We start from the raw sequence: 22406 nt of genomic DNA on the forward strand, positions 1-22406 counted from the left end.
CCATTTTTTGGTCTATCAAGTGAAGGAACCGGGTTAGAAGATCTCTGAAAATATGATGAGGGCCCAGCTGTGCTGGCTGTGTAGAAAAAATTAAATAGAAACCCTGTTTTGCTCTCTGGGAGTTTTCATCCTGGGACTGCCTCCCTCCAAGGCCCTGCCATTGCCCTGCCCCACTGGTGTCAGGCACCTGGCATCCTGAGAGATGATAAGAGGGGGTAGAAGATATTCCCTCAGCTCCCTGAAGACAGACTCCTTCTGGAGTGAGTTGTTTGCTTGGTTATGGAATCTACATGTTGATTTCTGTTTTTATTCATTTTAAGCTCTGATCCTTTTTATCCCAGAAAGCCTCAGTTCCCTTTAGTTAAAATCTAAGATTCTGCAGTGGTTGGGGCCACAATTGCCTCCATCCTTTCCCAAAAATAATTTGTTAAGGATTCGCTAAAGACTGATCTGATCATCCCAACTAGCTTTCTCAGCAGCCAGTTTGACTCGGGTACCAGCACATACTACATATATAGTAGCAGAATTTACATGAGATCTCATTTTCCCTTAATGATTTAGATATATGTCCCAAGGCTTCTGGAGAAATTACTGCTGATAACAACCAGGCAGTGAGTGGGCAACCGATTGCCTATGGCCTCTACTCCTGCTGGCTAAGTGGTTTAGCTTATTGATGGCTAAGGCCCAGAGAGGGTGGCCTCTCTGGGGACTATTTCCGCTCCTCAGCTCTAAGCACCTTTGGACTTATGGAAGTTGAACTGCAGGTCTTCTTAATAAATGTATTCCTGTAGAACAGTGGTTCTCAAACTTTTGTCTTCAGTATCTTCATGTTGTTAAAAACTATCGAGGATCTGTTCAAACAGTTTTTGTTCACATGGGTTATATTTATAGCTTTTTACTATAGTAGAAATAAAAAATAATTTTGAATTTGTAGACCCTCTGAAAGGGTTTCAGAGACCCCAACAATTCTTTGAACTACACTTTGAGGACCACTGCTGTAGAATTAGAAGCAAATCATTATTAACCCATGTGGCATAAACTTTAAAGTTTACAAAACACTGTATAATAGCTGTGTGATATAAGTTTTGAGAGTCTCTTATCCATTTTATAGAGGAAGAAGCTGAGCCTCAGGGGAGCTGAATGCATTTTTTCAGGGTCACATGACAAATCAGTGCACAGACAAGGTTTGAACATGTTCTCTAAGGTTACTCCACATATACCACCTAAACTTCAATAAAGCAAATCCAGTTTTCCTACAATAAAATTAGGAATTATTTTATCTGATGGAAAATGATCACAATGAATTTTCCCTGTGCCTGGAGAGCCCTTGATGAAGTCTAGAACTTCTTTTCCCTTTTCTTGTTTCTGAGTGGGTGAGTAAAGGCTCTAACCGCTCTCCAGAGGGAGGGAAGTACCTTTTGGCTTTTGATGACATTGGTGGAGGGCATTCATGGTAAGGAAAATGCAGATAGATTCCCTCCTCTGCCACTAGGATGAGAACAACGAATGTTGACAGAACATGGAGAGACTGAACAACTTTTCCCAGGTCTCAGAGGCAGGACTGGAACCCAGATTTTCTAGTCTCATAAGCTTGTTCTCTATGCCCCAAACTGTGCTGCCTCCAAAAGCACAAATACCTTAAAAAACTATGTCATTGTCATTGGCTTCAAAATACATACAACCCTTAAGCTCCCGTCAAAAATTTTGTGGATCCCCATATTCAAAGCTTCCTCACACCTTACCTCTCAGGAAAGAGGGCAGTAGGTTCTGGCATCCAGTGCATCACACATATCCATGTGGGAATCCCTAACAGCTTGTGAAGGCTAATGCGATGTGGGGCAATGCCCTGGGCACTTGAGTCAAACCAGTTAACTTCTCCCTCTTCAGCTGTAAAATGAGCGAGTCATGCTTCTTAGAATCCTTGCTAGTTTTAAATCCATCGTCCTCTGTTTTTGTCAAATCAATTTTGTTAAATGCCTTGCTTGAGAGTCCAAATCACAATTTCCTGAAAATTTATTTAGTTAGGGCCCTGGATGCTTTGATCCAGAAGGGGCTTTGAAGATCATATTCCTTCTTCCTCATTTTGCAGAGGAGGGAAAGGGTCTTCTTAAGCTCTGTTTTTCATGGCTTATGCTGTCAGCTATCCCATGAAGATCCAAAGGGAAGGGCTGGTCAGGGATCTAGCCTCCTTCTTTTGCTTACTACCACATGCCCAAGCTAGAGAAAGCATTTGTGGTGGACTTAGTGGACGGGTGACATTTGGAGTCATTTCTGAGCCAAAGCAATTCTTTCATCCTCTTGCATGAAGTTATTTAAGCATTTATAGAATTCTAAATTCTCAAAGCTATTTGGGCCCGGGAGAGCATTTAGTCAAATCTCCTAATTTTATAGAGAAAGAAACCTTGACCCAGAGACAGGAAAGCAGTCACTTAAGGATGTCAGGGCAAACAAAACCCAGCTGATTTTCATTGCACTACTATTTGTGCATTTGAAAAAGGCCAGTAGAGTCTTCTCATGTCCAGTGTTGGAACAAGGATGATATTTTCACTCATCTCAGCAGTCAGTAACTCTTCGTCTCTGGGCATAGTTGAACCCCTCATGTAATCTGGTTTTCCTGTCCTTTGATTCAGCCACTTGAATATTAAAGAAAGACCAGAGGAAAATGCTGTGAGACCAGGGATCTACACACAATAGGAATCATAGTAACAGCAGACATTTATGTAGACCTTCAAGGTCCAAAAATTACTATTCATTATTTCCCTTGATCCTCCTGCTCAGTAAAATGTTGGCTGATGACTTGAAATTAAAGGCACTTTTCAACTTAGGTTTAGCTCCCTTTCTTTACCTGCCCAAGGTCTTATGTATCCAGTGGCATCTATCACTTACCTTGTTTTTGCCCAGGGATTCTTGAGCCAGGACAGGAAAGGGAGGACAAGATGCATTTAAAGACTAAAATGACTTTCTTTAGAATCTTGTGTTTGAGAGCCAGAATCACAGGTGAGGCAGCTGAGTCCCAAGGGAGCAGCGCCTTTCCTTTGATTCCTCAGCTTTGAAGAAGGCAGAGCCATGGGCTGGAACCTGCATCATCTGACTCTTGTTTCATCAGTTTCATCGGTTTCATGTTAGAACGTTTTTTAGTTGGGCTCTAGGAGTGGTACCACAAGGTTTAGCCCAGCTTGGAGAGGAGCACCACAGGCTACCTAGAAGCTCCTGAATTGATCTTCTCTGGGCTTCAGGCTAATCTTTCTCTTTGATCTTAACTCTGCAGGCTTTGACTCTTTGTATTTGACCCTTAGTGGCAAGAACCCCAGCAAGGAGAAATGCAATTTAACCAGCAGAATATCTCTCATGCTGTCCTTGTTAGCCTTTAGGCTATTTTGTTGGTCCCTCCAATTCAGTTCTTTTCCTGTCCTTTGCCACCAGACTACCCCAGTGACAATGCAGGTTGGAGAAGGCCAGCAGGTGCAGATCGTCCAGGCCCAGCCCCAGGGCCAGACACAGCAGGCACCAAGCAGCACAGGACAGACCATGCAAGTGATGCAACAGATCATCACCAACACGGGGGAAATCCAGCAAATTCCGGTAAGTCCGTCTGCCCCAGAGGCTTTGAGAGGACCAGCCTCCCAGCCATGGAGCTGGCCTGAGGCTGCACAGCCGCCCCTTTGCATTAGTCCTCTAGATGGGTTAGGGAGAGGTGTCTATGGAAGGCCATAAATACACTGGTTGCATATTCATGAGTCAGTTCCCAATGGAATCTGCAGTAAAGTGTATTTTTGGCTTTCATTTAACCGATCCATTCTTTCAATGTGGACTGATTCCTGCCCCCTCTTCATCTCTCCCCCCCACACCTCCCTGCACTTGTGCCATGAGTATCTTATTTCTGAGGAAGATTGGCTTTTTGATTTGTCCTCTCTCTGCTCTTTCTCTTTCTTCCTGCTCTCCCCACCCTTGTCCCCCTCCCCCCCCCCATTCTGTTTCTTTCCTCTCTTATATTATTATTTTTTCTCTCCCCTCTCTTCTGTCCATCTTTTCCCCACCCACCTCCTCCTTTCTCTCTCCTTTTCTCCCTTTACCTCTCTTTCTACCCATCCCTATCTCCTAGGAATTAAAAGTTCATTGTGTCGCTCACTTTACTACTAAAGGCATTTCTCATAGTAGTGAGTGACTACCTGTAGGGGCTCTTCCATTTCTTGCCCCTCCAGGAGGAAATATAACTCATTTCACCATTTATATAGCATTATCCATTTCTGGTCCTTCATGATCATTTGAAGGTATAGAAATTGGGGACAGTTGAAGGAAAGGAGAGAACAGAGGACTGTGTCAAGCCTCTACATTCTGAGTGACTGGCCACTTTTCTCCTCTCTGCATACATGTGACATCTGTCTTGATCCTCTTGTATGCACAAATGAAGATGAGTGAATGATGTGTTAGCACTTGGAACTTTTGCAGTGAGTTCGGCTCCAAAGTGTCATAACCATCATAAAGAAAGAGTGAAGTCTCCCATGGAAGATTGAAATGATGGATTGGAACAGGTCTCAAAAGGCATTTGATTCAGCCCATCATGTCTGATTGGCTCCCCATCCTCCACTGAGAAGTCTTCATTATTGGGAACTCACCTTCTCTAGGGCAGCTTTTTCTCTTATTGTACAACTCCCCCAATAGGTGTAGCTGCCACTTCTGCTCATTGCTGCTAATCCCACTCTTGGGCGAAGCAGAATCAGTCTCATCCTTCTTTCCTGTGACAGCCCTTCAAAGATTGGGAGACTTGAGCTCCTCAGCCTTAGTGTCAGAAGATCCCTTCCAAAACCTGCCTGTGTAAGCCGGTAGGAGTCACTGAGACACTGCCGCCAAGGTGGTATGTCAGGATGCTCAGAAAACATTCAGGGCCCAAGGGAAAGCTTCAAAGATGAGGTAAGAAGGAAAGCCATGCCACTTGTAGAACCAAGTGTTTCTTCCCTTTGGAGTAATTGAAGGAAACTTTGCCCTGATGGGGGGATATAGGCAAAGGCCCTAAAGATTGGGAACATTCCCTTTAGGAAAAAAAATGAAATGGTTTGGACCAGTGGCTTCAATAGAAGAAACCAAGAGGAAACTTGTAGCTTCCCTCCAAAGTATTCAGTTACAACTTTGTTATACTGGTCATCCTAAAATCACTTTTATCCCAGAATCTCAAAGCTGAAAGGAACCTCAGGACATCTAGTCCCGTACTTGAGCAAGATCCCTTCTTTAGGAACTCTTAGCTTAGTGCCTGACACACAATAGACACTTAATAAATGCCTGTTGGCTAACTGACTTAAGGAGTCAGTCCATCGACTTAAAAGATTTTCAGTGAGGGAGAAATCTGCCTCCCTCAGGAGCATTTTCTATAATCTTTGTGATAGCTTGAATATTTTGGAGATTTTTCCTTCTTATCAAGTTGGCCCCCGGTATTCTACACTCATTGCTCCGATTTCTGTCACCAAGGTCCTCCACCTGTAGCACTCTTAGTTATTTTAAGGCAACTAGTATGTTTTTCTGCTTTCTCCTCCCCATTTCTTTAATGGTCTTCCTTCCCTAAGAATTAAAATCCCCTTTGAAGGTCTGTCTAGCCTTCTTCCTAGGGCCACAGCAGACTTCCATACAGTGATCGTATGAATCTTTTCTAAATCTTTCATCCCTCATGTGTGGCCATTCAGCAAGAGCCTAGGAGACCACCCTAATGAATTGTGTTGCAGTAGGTGAGATTTGCTAAGCCTCCTCTCACTTTACCCATACTGCAGGATGCATTGCCCTGTCATGATAGCATGCTGGGATTTGGACCAGGATTTTAGCATTGTCAAGCTGCTGCCCCACAGAAAACCTCCCTTCCTTAACCCCTGAGGTTTCTTGCCATTAGGCACAGAATTAAGAGGAAGGTGACTCTCTGATCCCTGCTAAGCTCTCTGTTCTTTGAACCAAACAAATAGTGGTTGGTGGAACTATGGAAGGCTTCTGGTAAAGGAATTAAAACAGCTTTGGCAGCCTTTCCCACTGCCCTCGTCCCCGGCTTCATTGCTTCTTCCCCTGCCCTCCCTCGTCTGGGGCTCATGGTCTCACCTTTCTTGGTGGGGGGAGGCACTTCTTATTTGTTTAACCCCACAGAGGGCAGTATACAGTGTCGCATCAGCACTTTTCTTGCTTAAACTCAGCATTCTGTGGAGACCTTTGGGAAAGTGACATTCCCTGTAGAGGAGTTTGATCCTATAGGGAATTTGGGAAAGCTGCACCACAGTGGAAAAGGCTCTTACATAACAGGCTAGGAAGCTCCCCATCGCAGGTGAGCAGGGAGCCCAGGAGTACAAACAAGCCCAATGTGAACCAGAAACCGAGCACCATTTGTTTGATGTGTGTCTTTTCTAGGTGCACACATTTCTATTTGCAGATGAATGTTTAGAACTGTAGAATTATAGCTCAAGTAAGGGTTAGGGGTTGGGGCTCAAGGTTCCAGGGCTGTTCCCTTACACTGTGACCTCCCTGGCTCCCCATTCCCTGCAGCATTAGGAACTGCTGCACAGTTATCATTTTATCATCTGAAATCGTGTCATGAACATGTGTTGAGTACTTTTTAAGCTTTGGTTGCCCAGGCCACTCTGAATGCTCTGTGGGAGTCTGTTTTTGACTTTTTTTCTATTCACCTCATCATGTTGACATGCGTAGGCAAACCTACAAGATCCTAAAAGAAGTCTTCCAGCTGCAGTTACCCCTGTCTCTTTGGGGTGGCGGTGGCCCATAGCACTCACTTTCTGTCTGAAGAGATATGGTTTTAGTGAGCACTAAGGTTACCCAGCGGGGCGATGGCCATCTTTGATCGGGTCCCTGGCAGACATTGGAGCTCTTCACAGCATCCGAGCAGTCAGTGCCCTCTTTTTCCCCCCTTATCCTGTCTTCTCTCTCTTCAGCCCTTCAGAGGAGTGGGCAGCCTCCTTGGACTGGGGCATGAAGGGAAGGGAGAGGAGGAAAGAAAGCTCCTGGACTCAAGCTTGGGGCAGGGCTGGGGCTTCTGTTCTGGAAAGGATAGCCAGCTAGTGTGGCCTTTCTGGCAAGTGAGGAGATTCTCTAGTTTCATTGAAATCACAAGAATAGCAGTTGTGCTGGGGCCATTTTATTTTTTCCAAAGTCATTGAAACCTTCCCCGCCATGGCCAGTCACTTTCTTTTACCTGCTTTGACAGCTCAGCCTAGGCGAAGACAGTCTGTGTTCTTGGGCTGAGTTTTCTTTGGCTCCAGTTATGGAAATATGCACCTTCACATGTTTCAGGTTAACCAAGGTCTCTGTTTGTTTGTTTGTCTGTCTGCCCCATCCAGGTGCAGTTAAACGCTGGCCAGCTGCAGTATATCCGCCTAGCACAGCCTGTATCAGGCACCCAGGTTGTTCAGGGACAGATCCAGACTCTTGCAGCTAGTGCACAGCAGGTGGGTACTGAGGCCTCGGGAGAGCAGAGGGCCTCCCTGGGGGAAAGTCTTCCTTCTCCCTGGAATGACTTGGGCTCCCACTTCCATTGTAAATGTTAGCAGGATGGCCCAGGACTCAGGATCAGGAGCTGGAGAGCCAGATTCAAAACTTGTGCCTGGAGTTAGAGTGCCACTGCAGTGATTGAGAGACCCAACCCAGTGACCCAGGCTGGCAGAGTTGGGTGCTATGCTGCCCAGCAGTTGGCATGACCCCCTCGGGCAGGCCATATCCCAGAGTTGTCTTCAGCTCTCAGGAAGCCTGCTGAGCTTGAATGCTCCCACTTGGATTTATCCTTAGGTAGACAGGTACCCCTCTACTGGGGAAATTGCTCTCCTTTCCTCCTCTACTTTGTCTTGGGATTTCTGAGCCTCTTGTTCATGGAGTCATAGGAACCCCTTCATAATTGGGGGGCGAATCAGGGACATGAAGAATGGGTGGCTTTCCCAGCAAGAGAGGAGCAAGGGTGGGAAAGGACAAGGCTTCCGTGGGTAGTGACGACAAAGGGAGGTGGCTGCCATGGGCTGTGGGCCCGCTGCTGAGGGAGAAAAGGGACATTGTTAATGGATCCTTTTCCCTTGAACCCAAAAAAAGCAGCGATCGTTTAAGAACTGGACCTGTCTGGTACAATTGCATCTTTGGTGATGCATCTATTGACAGTGGTGACAGGCTTAGGTTTCTAGAGCAGGTCTCCAAAGATCTCATTTGGGGAAATGTAAGGAAGGAGCCAAAAATGAGGCTTCCAGGTTCTGAACAGCCTCTGGGATGTTTAAAGAGCCCTTCTCCAAATGTGTGTATCTGTATCCATGTCAAATCAAAGGAGGAGAATGGGAGCCCTTCACCACCTCTCTGACCATTTGAATCCTACACAGAATTCTGGGCAATGCCAGTACTTTACAGAAATTAAAGGCAATTTAGATTCTCTTAAGGTTATAGAATACCAGCGATGGAAGGAACTTTATCTCTTGATCCTACTTTTTTTTTTTTTTAATACATGTTAAAATATATATTAAATCAAATATGTGGGAACATTTATACAATTGCTGCACAAGAAAAATCAGATCAAAATGTAAACGAACAATAGCAAAAAGAGTGAGAGTGTTATGTTGTGATCCATATTCAGTTCCCACCATCCTCTCTGGGTATAGATGGCTCTCTTCATCACAAGATAATCCCACTTTCTCACTTACAAATAGAGATCAGAAAATGGACATGGCTTGTCTATAACTATAGACAGCTAATAGTAAGCCACTCTGCTCAGGCCCTTTGTCATCTCTGCTCTGGAGTTAGATGGAGAGAGGGAGAACTGTGTATCTTTCTTGAGGGGAGGAAGCCTTGCTGTCCCTTTCCCCCCTTTCTGCCGTCTGCAGCCATTAAGAGCCAGCCCTCTACCTCCTTCAGCATGGGTCCTGTCCTCACTATCCCACCACTGTTCTGGCTTGCCGGTGCCTTGGCTGTAACGGAGGCCCCCTGGGGTCTCTGCAGAGATGGGAGGGCCAAGAAGCTGGGTCTCTACTTGGAGCTCACCCCTTCCCTCCTTGTGATTTCTTACAGATTACACAGACAGAGGTCCAGCAAGGACAGCAGCAGTTTGGCCAGTTCACAGATGGCCAGGTAGGGTCCTGGGACTCAAAATGGGAGAGGAAGGGGCGGGAGCAGGGGCAGGGGCGACTCCTTATTAGGCAGCCATCAGTCTGGGCAGGCAGCTTCAGAGCTGTCCAGGGATGGAGTGATTACAGCAGCTGGCTTTTCCCTCTGTTAGAAACAAATGGTGGACGGAGACTGCTAAAACGAGGAGAATGTTCCCTGAGGATCTTTAAGAACAGGACATGCATGGGAGTAATAGCTGGCAGGACTTCAGTGATCATCAATCCTAGATCTCACTACTGTGTAGAGGAATAAACTGAGGCCCTGAGAGAAGGAGGAAGGCCTTGCCTTCTGCCTGAGAACAGAGCCAGGGCTAGCACCCAGGTCCCTGAGCCTGAGATGCTGAAGGCAAATGTGCCCTTAGGTCAGGGCTTCCCCTGGGCTTTTGGCTGTGGGCCCATCCCCTCTCCTCCCCCTCTGAGGCCTGTAGAGAAGCAGAGGGGAAGAGGCAGTGAGTAAGGACCCCCTCGGCTGGCCAACACAGCGATTGATGGCCTCTGTTAGGAGCAGAACCCTCAGAGCTGGGAGCTCCCAGGGCCGCAGGTGAGAGCCCACTTCACTGGTGCTCTGTGTTTGTGAAATATTTGGTCCCGACAGGCCCCGTGAGGGAGTACAGGGATTATCCCCCACATTTTCTGGTCACACAGTTAACAAGGGGCCGAGTTTGGGGTCTGTCCACCCAGGCTGATTTCCACCTATTCTCTGACCCAGAATGTACCACACCTGCCTTGTGGGCGTCACTTGAGGAAGCTAAGTGAGGGCAGTGCCCACTGTGAGGCTGGCTCACCAAATTGTGAGCATGGGCTGGATTTCAAGGTGTGGAGCCTTTTGTGCTTGGAGAAAAGTGGCCCTTGGTGCCGAGAGCCTGTGGGGACTCCAGTACTTGGACTTGGAAAGGCGAGAGATGGGTGGGGAGAGGAGGGCCTGTGCCCGAGTAAGAAGGGCCTTCTGTTGAGCTCCAGCTCTGCCCCTCAGTCACTGACCGTGGCACGGTGCTCCCGGACCTTTCTGTCTCCTCAGTAAAGAAGTCTTGAGTTGAGCCTCATTCTCCGGGGCACAGCAGGAAGCCAAGCTCCCAGTCATCCACAAGGAGCCTGTGGGTCCAGAGCTCGAGGGATGGGAGGGATGGGAGGGATGTTTCCTTGGGTGTGGCTGGTGGGGCAGCTGGTATCCTGAGGGCAGGGTGCCAAGCTCTAAAGGGTTGGCCCAGGGAGCCCTTTCTGACCTAGTCTGATGTCCCTGGGTCTCTGTTTCCCTTCCCTTCCCTGCAGCAGCTGTACCAGATCCAGCAGGTCACCATGCCAGCCGGCCAGGACCTCGCACAGCCCATGTTCATCCAGTCGGCTAACCAGGCCTCCGATGGGCAGACCCCTCAGGTGACGGGTGACTGAGCCCAGCTGGGGCCTTGCCCAGCACAGCCGGTGCACAGGGCCATACAGACTCCATTTCTGCCGCTGTGGCCTGGCTTGAGTGTCCCACTACCCCAGAGCCTCCTGCGGGCCAAGACACTGGTGCACATGGCCCTCACTGCGGGCTAGGAAATCGCCAACTGAAAGATGCAATATTTTTTCATTTCCTTTTTTGTCTTTTTGGTTTTTGTTTTTTAAAGGAATCAATATTTCAGTATGTTGAGCTGTATGTCCAATGCTATTGAAATGGGAAATATTCAGTGATAACATATTTATAGCGTTTTTTGAGGTGTGGCTACAAAAGTCTGCCCTCCTCATGCCCCTTTCTCCCAAGAGCAGCTCTCCAGGCATGGGAAAAGCTCCCAGAACAGCTGCCTTAACCTTTCTCGCAACCTCTGGCGAATGCACCCACCTCTCTAGGTCACTGGGTGGTCCATCGGTCGCTTCTCCCCTGCCCCTGCCCAGAGCAAAGCACCTGCCTCTGGAAGCTGCAGAAGCAGTCTTCGTGTTCAAGGATGAACTTGACTCCAGACACAGTGTCTCGTTTCTTCTGGACCCTCCTCTGTCCCAGGAAACTGGGGCTCTTCTCTGCCCTCCCTCCACCTGCCCACCTCCCATTTTTTCCCCTCAAGAAGCAAATGAATAATTGTGCTCGTCTCCTCCGCTGCATGGACTTCTAACTGCATGAATTAAATGCAATGAATAAAGCTCCTTTTTAGAGAACTTGGAGTCTAGGTTTCTGGGATTGGGGGGAGGGGGGAGGTGCTGACTCGGCATGTGTAGAGCCAGTAGGCTGGCAGCCCTTGGGATGGGAGGGGAACCATGGATGGGCTTTCTTCCAGGAAGGGAAGAGGTACTTGGGGATCCATCTTGCTGCAATTTGTTTGGACCAGGACAGAGCAATTAGAATCTGCCTGCCCTAGTGGTTACCCCGATTTCTTCTAGACAAGAAGCAGCCAAAACTGAGCTGGGGCCTGAGTTAAAAGGCCTTTCATAGTTGGGAGCTCCTCTGAACAAACCTAGGCCCGCTCACCTTGGAGTTTTCATTAAAATGGGATGGTGGAATATAGTAGAAATTCTAGAGCTCTGGGTTTCTAGCCCTAACTTCCACTTAATGAAATGTGACTTTGAACAAAGTTCTTTCCTTTCTCTGCACCTCAGTTTCTCTATATGGTAATGGGAAAACAGGAACGTTTTTTGTTTTTGTTTTTTTTTGCAAGACAGAAGCCACCCTCTATTTTTAATAGAATTAAATATATACACACTAAACTTAGTTGTAATAAAATGTTAGCCCAAATAATCCTTTCCCTTTCATTGGTTTCCTGAAAAAGTCTTACCCTAACCCCCAGAAATCACATCCCTTCTTCCCTCTGTGGACCTATAGACTCCTTCCATAAACCACAAAACGTTATGCTGGGGGACAAGTAAATGGACTTCAACATCCCCTCACAAGAAACTCGACAAGGGGAATAAAGGAAAGACAGAGCTGCTACCTGAGGGCTGGCAGAAGCTGCTGGACAGTGGGAGGTTAGCTGCCTGGCAGAGGCGTCCTTAGGCTGAGGTGGGCATCGGGGCCCTCTGGCTTAGAAAAGAACAGGCCTGCTTTGGGACTTGTCCTGGGTTCTTGATAGAGGGTCATCCAAACTAGATTCTTCCTGGACCTCTTCTCAAGCAGCTCTCCCACCAGATACTAATTCTCTCTGTGCCATCTCCTACAGGAAAAGGGGGACAAACTTGTCCAGTCAGACGCCACCAGACATAGCTTCTCATGGTATATTGAAAAGACATGGTTCTGGAGCCCAGGAAACCTGGGTCCCAGTTCTGACACTGGTTGGGTTAGCTTGGCCAATTCCCCTTCATACATCCGCGTGTGTGTGTACAAACATGTGCATGTATGTGTGTATACGCTAGCTCTAGGAAACCATTTTGAAAAATATGAAAGCATAAAATAGGAGTTAGAAATCTTTCTCCTAGCTTCCCTGTTCCTGTTTCTGATGACCCACCCTCCTCCATAGGGTCTGTGACTGCACCTTGGTTCAAATGCCAGCGGTTACTGCCAGTGTGAATGGGCAAATGATTTCCCTTCCCTGCTCTTCAGTTTCTTCATCTGTTAAATGAAGTTGGATATAAGGGCTGAAGGGTAGAGAATCCTAACGGGGTTTCAGGCCAGAAAATCTAGAAATGGTAGATAAGGAGGGTTTGGAGCAATCGACAAATCGTCCTCTCCCCAGTGAGTACAGTTGCTTTGAGTATTGTTTCCAGAGCACAAAGTGGAAAGCTATGGGCAGGAAAAATGTTGGGAAGCAGCAGGAAGGCAGCAGCCAGGGAGCCATAGATCTGGGTTGGACTAGAATTGGTTATGATCCAGCAGTCAGTTGTTTGGCATGAGAGGCTAGAGCCCGGCTCAACTTAAACATTACATGTGCACAAAGGTGACAATAAAGTAAATCAAGATTTCCAAAAACCTTTGATGTAATGAACCAATGAACCCCAAGAACAGTTTAGAAAACAGCCCCCTCCTTTGCAAAAAGTGGGGGACAATGGGTGTGGAATATTGCATGCTTACTCGCCAAACTCTGATGGTTATCTTTGATGAACTTTTTTTTTTTTTAATAACTCTTTATTGACAGAACCCATGCCCGGGTAATTTTTTACATTATCCCTTGCACTCACTTCTGTTCCGATTTTTCCCCTCCCTCCCTCCACCCCCTCCCCCAGATGGCAAGCAGTCCTTTATATGTTAAATAGGTTACAGTATATCCTGGATACAATATATGTGTGCAGAACCGAACAGTTCCCTTGTTGCACAGGGAGAATTGGATTCAGAAGTTAGAAATAACCCGGGAAGAAAAACAAAACGCAAGCAGTTTATATTAATTTCCCAGTGTTCTTTCTTTGGATGTAGCTGCTTCTGTCCATCCTTGATCAATTGAAACTGAATTAGCTCTCTTTATCGAAGAGATCCACTTCCATCAGAATACATCCTCAAACAGTATCATTGTTGAGGTTTATAATGATTTCCTGGTTCTGCTCATTTCACTTAGCATCAGTTCATGTAAGTCGCCAGTCCCATTTCTTACAGAACAATAATATTCCATAACGTTGCTGAACTGTTCTTAACCGGAATGATTTGCTGAGGAGGATGGTGATGGAAGGACGATCAAAATAGGAAGTCGGTTAAAGGTCTTTCATGCTGCTTGCCCAGGGCACTAGGATTTCTAGTTAGGTCTCAGCTCGGTGGAACCATGAAGAGGCAATGTGATTATGGAAAGGGGGCTGGACCTGGACCCAGGAAGTCCGGATTCAGAGTTGAACTCTGACATGAGCCATGTGCTTCAGGACCAGTGTAAAATTGACCTGATAAGTCTTCTAAGACTTGGGAGGAAAATGCTTTGTTTACTTTAGGACTTTATAGAAACGGGGGCTATTTCCATCTCCAATTCATCTCCACCCCCCCCCCCCAGTATCTTCCTGATGTACAAAGCCACCCATGTCACTCTCCAGTTCAAGAATCTTAAGGTTTCCATTTTTTTCTACCGAGAGACAGAGAGAGGGAAATAAGTGGGAGAGAAGGAAGAAAAGAAAGAGAAGTGGAGGGAGCAAGAAAGGGAGAGAAAGAAACTAGTAAGGACTTAATTATGTTTCACAGCTAGGACCTGGCAAGCTAAAGTTAAAACATAACAGAGCTGGGGGACCCCAGAGTTAAGGCAGCATGGCAAGGAGCTGCTTGGGAAGGACAGGATGAGCTTCCAGCCCTAGCTTGCCATTTGAAGCTTGTCCCACTCGTCCCTTCCTGTTCCCCCGGCACACCCCGCCATACATAGGCTTCTGCCACACCAGACCCCTCGCCCCTCCCTAGAGTACCTCGTTCCCAGTCCCCGTCTCCAGAATGGCCTGAACAAGCTCCAGCTCGGGACCCTTTCTCCTGCCCTGATGGCCGCCCCCCTCCCCCAGCTAGAGGGATCTCTCCTCTGAACAATCATAACTCCTAGTGCTACAGACCTTACGGAAGCCCGAAGTACTTGTGACAGCCTCATAATCGCCCATTTTGCAGTTGAGGGAGCCGAACGCGGGCACATTTTGGGTCTAGAAGTCACGGAACCTGGCCCCAGGGCTTTATTAATATTCTAACGTGCTACCTCTCGTCCAGCCCAAGTCTCATCTGAGCCGCTCGGGGGCCGCTTCCTCCGGGGAGCCTTTCCTGGTTCCCTCCCTCCCTGCCTTCCTCAAAACCTCCCTTCCGTACCATGGGAACTGCGACGAGCAAAGGGAACGGGAGACATTCCCTTCGTTATTCTCCAGTCTTAGAAAGGTTCAGAGCATTCGGGTGGTCGCTGTGGCGACTGTGTAGATTAGGATCCCCGTTTTACAGATGAGGAGACTGAGGTAGAAATGACTCGTCCAGGATATCCCAGGTTGGAGAGCACCCCACCTCCTGGGGCAACTCATTCTACGTTGGGACAGCTCCAATTGTTTATCCGGTCATGCGGTTTCTACCCACTAGGAGGCAGCACGGCATAAGGAATTGGGAGGGAAGCGGACCCGAGTTCAAATCCTACCTTTGGGTACCTTCCTCTGTGGCCTTGGCTAAGTTACTTCCTCTCTCTTGGCCTCAGTTTCCCCATCTGTGAAATGAGGGTATTTGACTACAGGGCCCTTTGGAGCTTGAAATCTGACCCTGTGGTCCTAGCTGTGCCTTCTAGGGCCAAGTTGGAAAAGTCTGCTAAGTCTTCCAAGGGATAGCTCTTAAAATATTTGCATACAATCAGACACCAAGTCCTCCCTAAACCTGCTATTCCCCAGACTAAACAGTCCGAGTTATTTCCAGCAGGGCCTTTCATCATCCTGATTATTGCCTTTGCACATGCTGTCCCATACCATGAAGCACTCCCTCCTAGCCGGCCCTTCCTGCTGACCCCCTAAAATTAACTTGTAGCGACTATGTGTATTTTCCCGTAACCCAGGTTTCAAGGCTGGAGAAGAGGCCCAAAGGAGACTTCGATCTGAGAGCTTGAAGGCACATTCATCATTCCTCCCTCCAGGGAGGGAGGGAGGGAGGGAATAAGCATTTATAGATTGCCTACTATTTACCGTGCTTTATAACAATAACAAATATCATTCAGTCTAATCTTCAATATAAGCTTGTTTTTGTAATCTCCATTTTACAGTTGAGAAAACAGAGGCAGATGTGAGTGACTTGCCCAAGATCCCCCAGTTAGGGTCTGAAGCAGTATTTGAATCTTCCTGACTCCAGATCTGTCACTATTCACTGCGCCTTTCAGCGGTCTCAGTTCTCAGATTTTCTTTAGGGAGAGAAATGGAAAAAAGATGCATTGGAAAAGTAGATTTCTAGTCAGCTGCCTATTCAACGTGTTCTTCCTTTCCAGCTTGCCCCCTCCTTTTTTTTTTTTTTGGTAACTGGGATTAAGTGACATGTCTAGGGTCACACTAGTTGACCTAGTCAGCGCCTAGGGTTGGACTTAAACTCCTGATTTCAGGGCTGTTGTTCTGTCCACTGCAGCACCTCGCTGTCCCTCTCCTGGGGGCTTTGGGGAATCTCCCCTTGCATGAGATTGGGGCCATTCTCTTGCTTGAGCCGGGATATTTCTCCCGAGGACAGAACTCATTCTCTCTGCATATTTTCTGGCATATTCAGATCTATGGAATTGCACTGATTTCTCCTTGCTATTATTCCCTTAGATAAAAAGGCTTTTACTTTTTAACTCCTTTACTACTTGTAGTAATGTAGTAGTATGGGGTAACTTTGTGTTATTAGTATAAAGATGTCAAGTATATGAATTGTAAGTCTGGGATTATCCAAAACTTACTCCTTTTTACATCCCTTTATATTTCCTTTTGAGGGGATAGAGAGCAAGAAAACAGGTTGGGTTTTAAAGGCTCATGTCCCTGGGTGGGAGTTGGGCGGGACAGGGGAGTGATAAATATAATTTTAGTCCCATACCCCCTCCCCGAGGAGAATAGAGTGACCAACCTTATAGCGACCTTTTCCGGCAGGAATTAAAATCGCCCTCGGAGAGAGCTGGACAAGATTCCTGGGATCTCTATCATTTCCTCTGTAGGAGACAAACCTACACGGTAGCACACACCTTACATTTTGTATCTGCACACACACGGGCCGTTTCCTCTGACAGAATGTCCTTGAAGGGATTATTGTGGTTTGTGCTTTTGTAATCCAGTGCTTGGCACGTATTAAGTGATGGATAAATGCTTGCCGATTGGTTATTTAATCATGACTCATCTGGATGCTCAACGGTTTACTCACGTCCTTCCTAACATGAGGGGGCCAGAATTGAACTAAATAAGTCAAGTGTTGTCTGGTGAAGACCATCATCTTATCCTCCTGGACGCCGGGCCTCTCGCTATGCAATCTAAAATTTCATTTTCTTCCCATCATGGAAAGATCATCCTGGTCTTTTTACGGATAAGAAATCTGAGGCAGGGAAGTGACTTCCTCAAAATTATGTAGGGAATAAGCAGCAGAGATGGGGTTTGAACACAGCTCCTTTTAACTCCCCAAACTCAAACGACCCAATTTCCCATTTTTTTTGGCTATGATTTCATATTGTTGGCTCGCGCTGAGCTTGAAGTCCATTGAAACCCATAGGTCAATTTCAGAGAAGCTGCTCTCTGGCCAGTTGGGCCCCATTTTCTAGCTTGAAGGTGAATTTTTGAACCAAAGTATAAAATTTTACATTTTCCCCTATTACATTTCATCTCATGTCTCTTTTAAACAATGAGGTGATTCAGGCCGATTCCAATAGACTGATGATGGAGAGAGTCATCTGCTTCCAAAATGAACTGGGGGGACTGAATGTGGATCGCAGCCTAGTATTTTCACCTTTTTTGTTGTTTGCTTTTTTTTCTTTTTAATTTTTTTCCTTCTTGATCTGATTTTTCTTGTGCAGCATAATAAATGTGGGAATATGTGTAGAAGAATTGCACATGTTTAAGATAGATTATTTGCTGTCTAGGGGAGAGGATAGAGGAAGGAAGAGAAAAAATTAGAACATAAGTTTTTGCAAGAGTGAATATTGAAAACTATCTTTGCATATATTTTGAAAATAAAAGCTATTATTTAAAAATTCAGTTCAATGTTCTGGCCTTTCAAGTCAGTTACTGAAGTTAAAACTGACTCTTAGTTCTGAGACAGCAATAACTCATTTTGAATTTGACCAGGCATTAAAATATTGACACGAATGGAGAACACAGTATGCCTCTGTGGTTTGTCTATAAAGAACTAAAGAGAGGTAGCTCAATGGATAGAGCACCACCCCTGAAGTCAGGAGGATCTGAGTTCAAATGTGACCTCAGACATTTAACACTTCTTAGCTGTGTGATCCTGGGCACTTAACCCCAATTGCCTCAGGAAAAAAACTGAAGAATTGGGGTGAACTTTTAGATTAATAACTGGGGGAACATAGGTCATAGAAATATTTTTATGTACAACTATAGGATAAATGTAACTTCTCAGATCATAGAAGATGGTAATATATTAATCATAAGTTAAGGTATGATCATTTTATAGAGATGAGCCAGAGTCTGAACCCCAAAAGAAAATGGAGAATTAGGAAAAGTGAGGGCAGGGAAAAGAAATCCTTCAAAGGAGCAAAGTTGGAGAGGCTTTTGCCAGAAATAAAATAAAGATTCTCACCTTTTCTTAAAAGAGTCCAAGAATATGGCAGGGGGAGATTTTAGCTACAGCTGAAGGGATGGATACTCTATTATTGTCGAAGACTCCATTCAGCCGGTTAGAGCCCAGCTGGGAAACAGGGAATTCAATGAGCAACAGCACATTTCTTGCCTTCAAGAAGCTTACCAGGAGGCGATACATGAAGAGAAACAGGCAGTGTGGGACAAAATGGGAATAGGAAAAGATGCGTTTCAGCTGTGGGCTGGAGGCGGCAGGAAGACATCCTGGAGAAAGCACTTGAGCTAGCCAAGCAAGATGGGGAGGGCCCAGGCCTGGTACAGCATTATAGGCACTCAGGAAACTCTGCTGGCACTGTGCTCACTGGCTGCGTGACCCTGAAAAGCTCCATCCGCTCTGAGTTTCATTTTTCTCATCTGAAAATTACTTGTCCTACAAAGCATTGTGGGCCACCACCTTACTTCCTCCAACTCATCCCCTCTAAGACATTACAATAACTTGCTTATTATTAGTTCATCTCCCATTTAGCTGCTGCAATCCTATTCCTAAGGCATACTCCTCTGCTCAAAGATCTCCAGTGACTCTCTGTTGCCTGTGATATAAAATATAAACTCTTTAGTTTGGCATTGAAGGGATAGATAGAACTCCTGCACCTGGAATCAGAAAAATCTGAGTCAGAGCCAATCTCAGATACTAATTTGCGGCATGACTGTGGGCAAGTAACTTCACTTCTGTCTGCCTCAGTTCCTTCAACTATAAAAATAGGAATAAGAACAGTACCTTCTAGTTTTTTTGTGAGGATCAAATTCAGGGTCTCCAAAAACTCTTAGGAAGTCTTAAAGCTTTGTTAGCTTTGATCAGTTTAAAATAAAGTTTAAGTTTTCATCATTTGAAAATTAACTAGGAACTTTGGGGATGTTCTGTATCTATAAACCTTAAAACACTATAAAATGTTAGCTATTATTGTTGTTATTACTTCCTATTACTTTTTCTTTGTATACACTGTGTTCCTGCCAGACTAACTTCCTGACTGTTCCTTAATTTCTTCCTGCTGTCTCTGGCCTTTGTGCGATCATGAAAGCTGTCTCCCGCTGTGAGATATGTGTTTTCTCATCACCTCTGCCTGTCAGCATCCTTCTCTTTCATCAAGGTTCAGCTAAGGTACCACCTCTTTCATGAAGCCTTCTCAGATTCCCCCCACATCTGAAAGTCTTCTTTTCTTCCTCAGATTTTCTTGGAAGACATTATCTGGCTATTTCCTTTACCTAGCCTAATCAAATCCAATCTCACATTATATTTATTTATATGCTGTATCCTATATCTCCTTCTCTTATTAAATCACAAGTTCCTTGAAGACAGAGACCAGGTCACTTTCTATTTTTCTAGCTCCAGAAACCAGAAATATCTGTTGAATGATAACAGAAATGGTGTTGGAAGTACAGGAAATTATTGAACAGCTCCTGTGACACATTTTTAAGATTAATCTGCATTATTCATATTTTTCATTACTTTCTTAAGTTTAAACAATCAATAAAGCAATAAGCCAAGACCTAATTTGTAGCATTTGCTGATTTGAAGGCATAAATGCTTCCTCTGAAAATTTATCAGATGTATGAGCTGTCTCTAAACATCTTGGAGAAACAGTAATAATTCTAGCCTCAAGGGACCAGAGTTCAAATCTCCCCTTTGATACCCATGTGATCTTGGGCAAGTCAGTTTCCTATCTATAAAATGGCAGATTGTACTGCATGATGTCTAGAGTCCCTTCCAGTTATGGAGCTTGGATTCAACAATGATCACTTGGGATAAGGCTCTTTGTGACAGGTCCAGGACCGGGACCTTCAGCCTCAGCAAGTCCTTTCCTTAGTACCCAATTCTACTCCCTTAAAACTAGTTCTGAACTTCAGTGAAATAATCTTTTTCTGGAAGGGGGAGGGAGAAGGGAGAAGGCTGGAGAGACATCTGGACCTCTCTCACACTCATGTCTCTTAACGACAGTGGCCCAGAGGGGCATTGGGGGCAAGGGGGCTGCTGACCCTCAGTAGTTTCACTCAGAGAAAGCCAGAGATCCAAGGGGAAGGACTTTGGACTAGACACACCTCCCAATATTCCATCCCCAGAAGAGGCTCTTGGACTGAGTATCAACACAACAGCACTTTTCTAATTTGCAGTCATGAGGACCAACCCTGACCTTGCTCCTCTCTTGTTAGAGAAGTGGGGGGACTATAGGTGTAGAATAATGTTGAATGAGTTGTCAGGTCCAGTCTATTTTGATATTTGTTTGCTTAACTTTTTTTTTTCTTTGTTGTTTGGGAAGGATCTTATAGGGGAGGGGGAGGATGAGTTCAGTGGATTAGATCCAGACATGACCAGGATGTAAAGATTAAAGACATCAACAAAATTTTTTTTTAACTTTCCTCTGCCTTTCTTTCCTCCCTTCTTCCAAACTCCCCCTCCCTCCCAAACCACCACCACCACCAACCAACAGAAATCTCCTTGCTCCCAATTCAGGTCTTTTTGTCCTGTGCCAAAGCTGGAGAAGTGGTGAGTTCCGTCTTTGATGGGAGGGCGCCAGGTCTAGGCCCAGGTTCTGACCTCCAGCTCCTTCTCCCACCCCCATCTCAAACTCTGGAATCAATGAGGGTTCGCTTTCACGGTCAGTCTGGGCTGCTGATCTCAGCGGGCTGGGGGTGTCACTGATGCTCCCCAGCCACGGCTGTCTCAGCAGTTCCACCTCCTTAGAGGTATTCCTCTGCCCCTGTCTGCCCTTGGTGGACTTTGGGGCGGGGGTAGGGCAGGCAGAGGTGAGAGGGGGTGGGGAAAGGCTCGCTCTAGGTGGACCATTGACTCACTTGCTTGAGGGCCAAAAGATGGATTGTCTGACTCCTGGACGTCTTCCTCATCCTCCTTCGGGGCTGGGTTGGCACGGGGACCTCAGCTGGGGTAGAACAATTTGACTTCCATGATGACTGAATCTTCCTCTTGCCTGAATGAGCAGACTAGAATCTAACAGAGCTGTAACTAGGCCTGGGCAACCAGGACGGTGTCTCAAAGGGAGCAGGGACTATTCTAGCAGGAATCATAAGTATTAAAAAGGCAGAGCCAGTATCTGAACTCGGATCTCCCTGCCCCCAAATCTCTCTCCACTCTCGCCACACTACTGTGAGCCCTTCTTTTTACAGGAGATCAGAACCCAAAAAGGGATGTCACTTATCCAAGGCAATAGAAACAGAGCTTGGGTCATGGTGTTGTAATAGGGCTTTCAATATTCTCCACAATTTGTTCCCTCAGCTTCCCATGCAGAAGGATAGCTAGGTGGCAAAATGCATAGAGTACTGGACCTGGAACCAGGAGTATTCCTCTTCCTGAGTTCAAATCCTGTCTCATATACTTTTTAGCTGTGTGACTCTGGACAAGTCACTAACCTCATCTGTAAAATAAGGTGGAGAAGAAAATGGCAAACAGCTTCAGTATCTCTACCAAGAAAATCCTGAGGGGTCACAAAGAGTCAGAAATGGTTATGACAACGAAAACTCTCTATACGATCTTCCCTCTCTCCCACCCTCCCCAGCTCTCCTTCACATATTAGGCACATTGTTGCCTTCCTATCTTTGCTCTAATTTGTTCCCTCCCATGTTGTCAGGAAAGCCCTCTTCACCCACAACCCTACTAGTCAAAGTTTCCCCTTCCTTCAGGGCCCTGCCCCAAGGTTACCTCTCTTCCTGATCACTCCAGCGCATGCGGATCTCCCCCTCCCTGTCTTCAGGACACTCTCCACATGTGATGGAGGGAGAAATCTTCAGCGACTGGGTTTTCTCTTCCTGTCTCTCCATCATCAGGGACAGTCCCCAACTAGACACAGAGGAAGAACAGGAGTATGAAGATAGAATAACAGATCTAAGCATCCGGTCTGACCCCTCATTTTACAGATAAGGACACGGAGGCCCAGAAAAGTTAAGTCACTTGCTCATTATCACACAGCAATAAGTGGAAGCATAAGAAGAATTTGAACTCGGGTCTCTGACTCCCCAGTCAGCACAGTGATGTTGGAAGTACAGGAACAATCCTCTTGCCCTTTGCCAGTTCCTTCTGGAATCCATCTACCAGTTTTTTGCCTTGAACCGCAGGCCTTTTCACCTTTCTGGTCCCTGAACCTCAGAGGGAGGTCCCCAGCCTTGCTGACCTCCTGTGCCCCTGGGCCTGCTTAGCTTCCT

The 22406-nt window shown here is 46.1% G+C and overlaps 1 protein-coding gene and 1 long non-coding RNA gene across 11 annotated transcripts in view; one reads left to right on the plus strand and one right to left on the minus strand.

Moving 5' to 3' along the window:
- Window positions 1-11246, plus strand: part of NFYC (nuclear transcription factor Y subunit gamma) — an 89338-nt gene extending 78092 nt beyond the window's left edge. For all 9 annotated transcript variants that reach the window (XM_051987786.1, XM_051987790.1, XM_051987791.1 and 6 more), the window contains 4 exons: window positions 3424-3582; window positions 7323-7430; window positions 9022-9081; window positions 10386-11246. In XM_051987786.1, the coding sequence (XP_051843746.1) occupies window positions 3424-3582; window positions 7323-7430; window positions 9022-9081; window positions 10386-10505 (447 nt within the window). In that variant the 3' untranslated portion in view covers window positions 10506-11246. The remainder of the gene's footprint in view (window positions 1-3423; window positions 3583-7322; window positions 7431-9021; window positions 9082-10385) is intronic.
- A 1682-nt stretch (window positions 11247-12928) lies between these two features.
- LOC127555487 (uncharacterized) lies at window positions 12929-21684 on the minus strand. 2 transcript variants are annotated; one of them, XR_007952223.1, is made up of 3 exons: window positions 21618-21684; window positions 21045-21130; window positions 12929-17511 (listed from the first exon to the last, which is right to left on the minus strand). It is a non-coding gene; the product is annotated as an uncharacterized LOC127555487 (long non-coding RNA). The 2 variants fall into 2 exon arrangements; XR_007952222.1 differs by lacking the exon at window positions 21618-21684 and having other exon boundaries at window positions 12929-15826; window positions 16516-17511; window positions 21045-21567.
- Between the last annotated feature and the right edge of the window lie 722 nt (window positions 21685-22406).

The sequence above is a fragment of the Antechinus flavipes genome, chromosome 3 (assembly GCF_016432865.1).
Source record: "Antechinus flavipes isolate AdamAnt ecotype Samford, QLD, Australia chromosome 3, AdamAnt_v2, whole genome shotgun sequence".
In the NCBI taxonomy this organism is placed as follows: domain Eukaryota; kingdom Metazoa; phylum Chordata; class Mammalia; order Dasyuromorphia; family Dasyuridae; genus Antechinus; species Antechinus flavipes.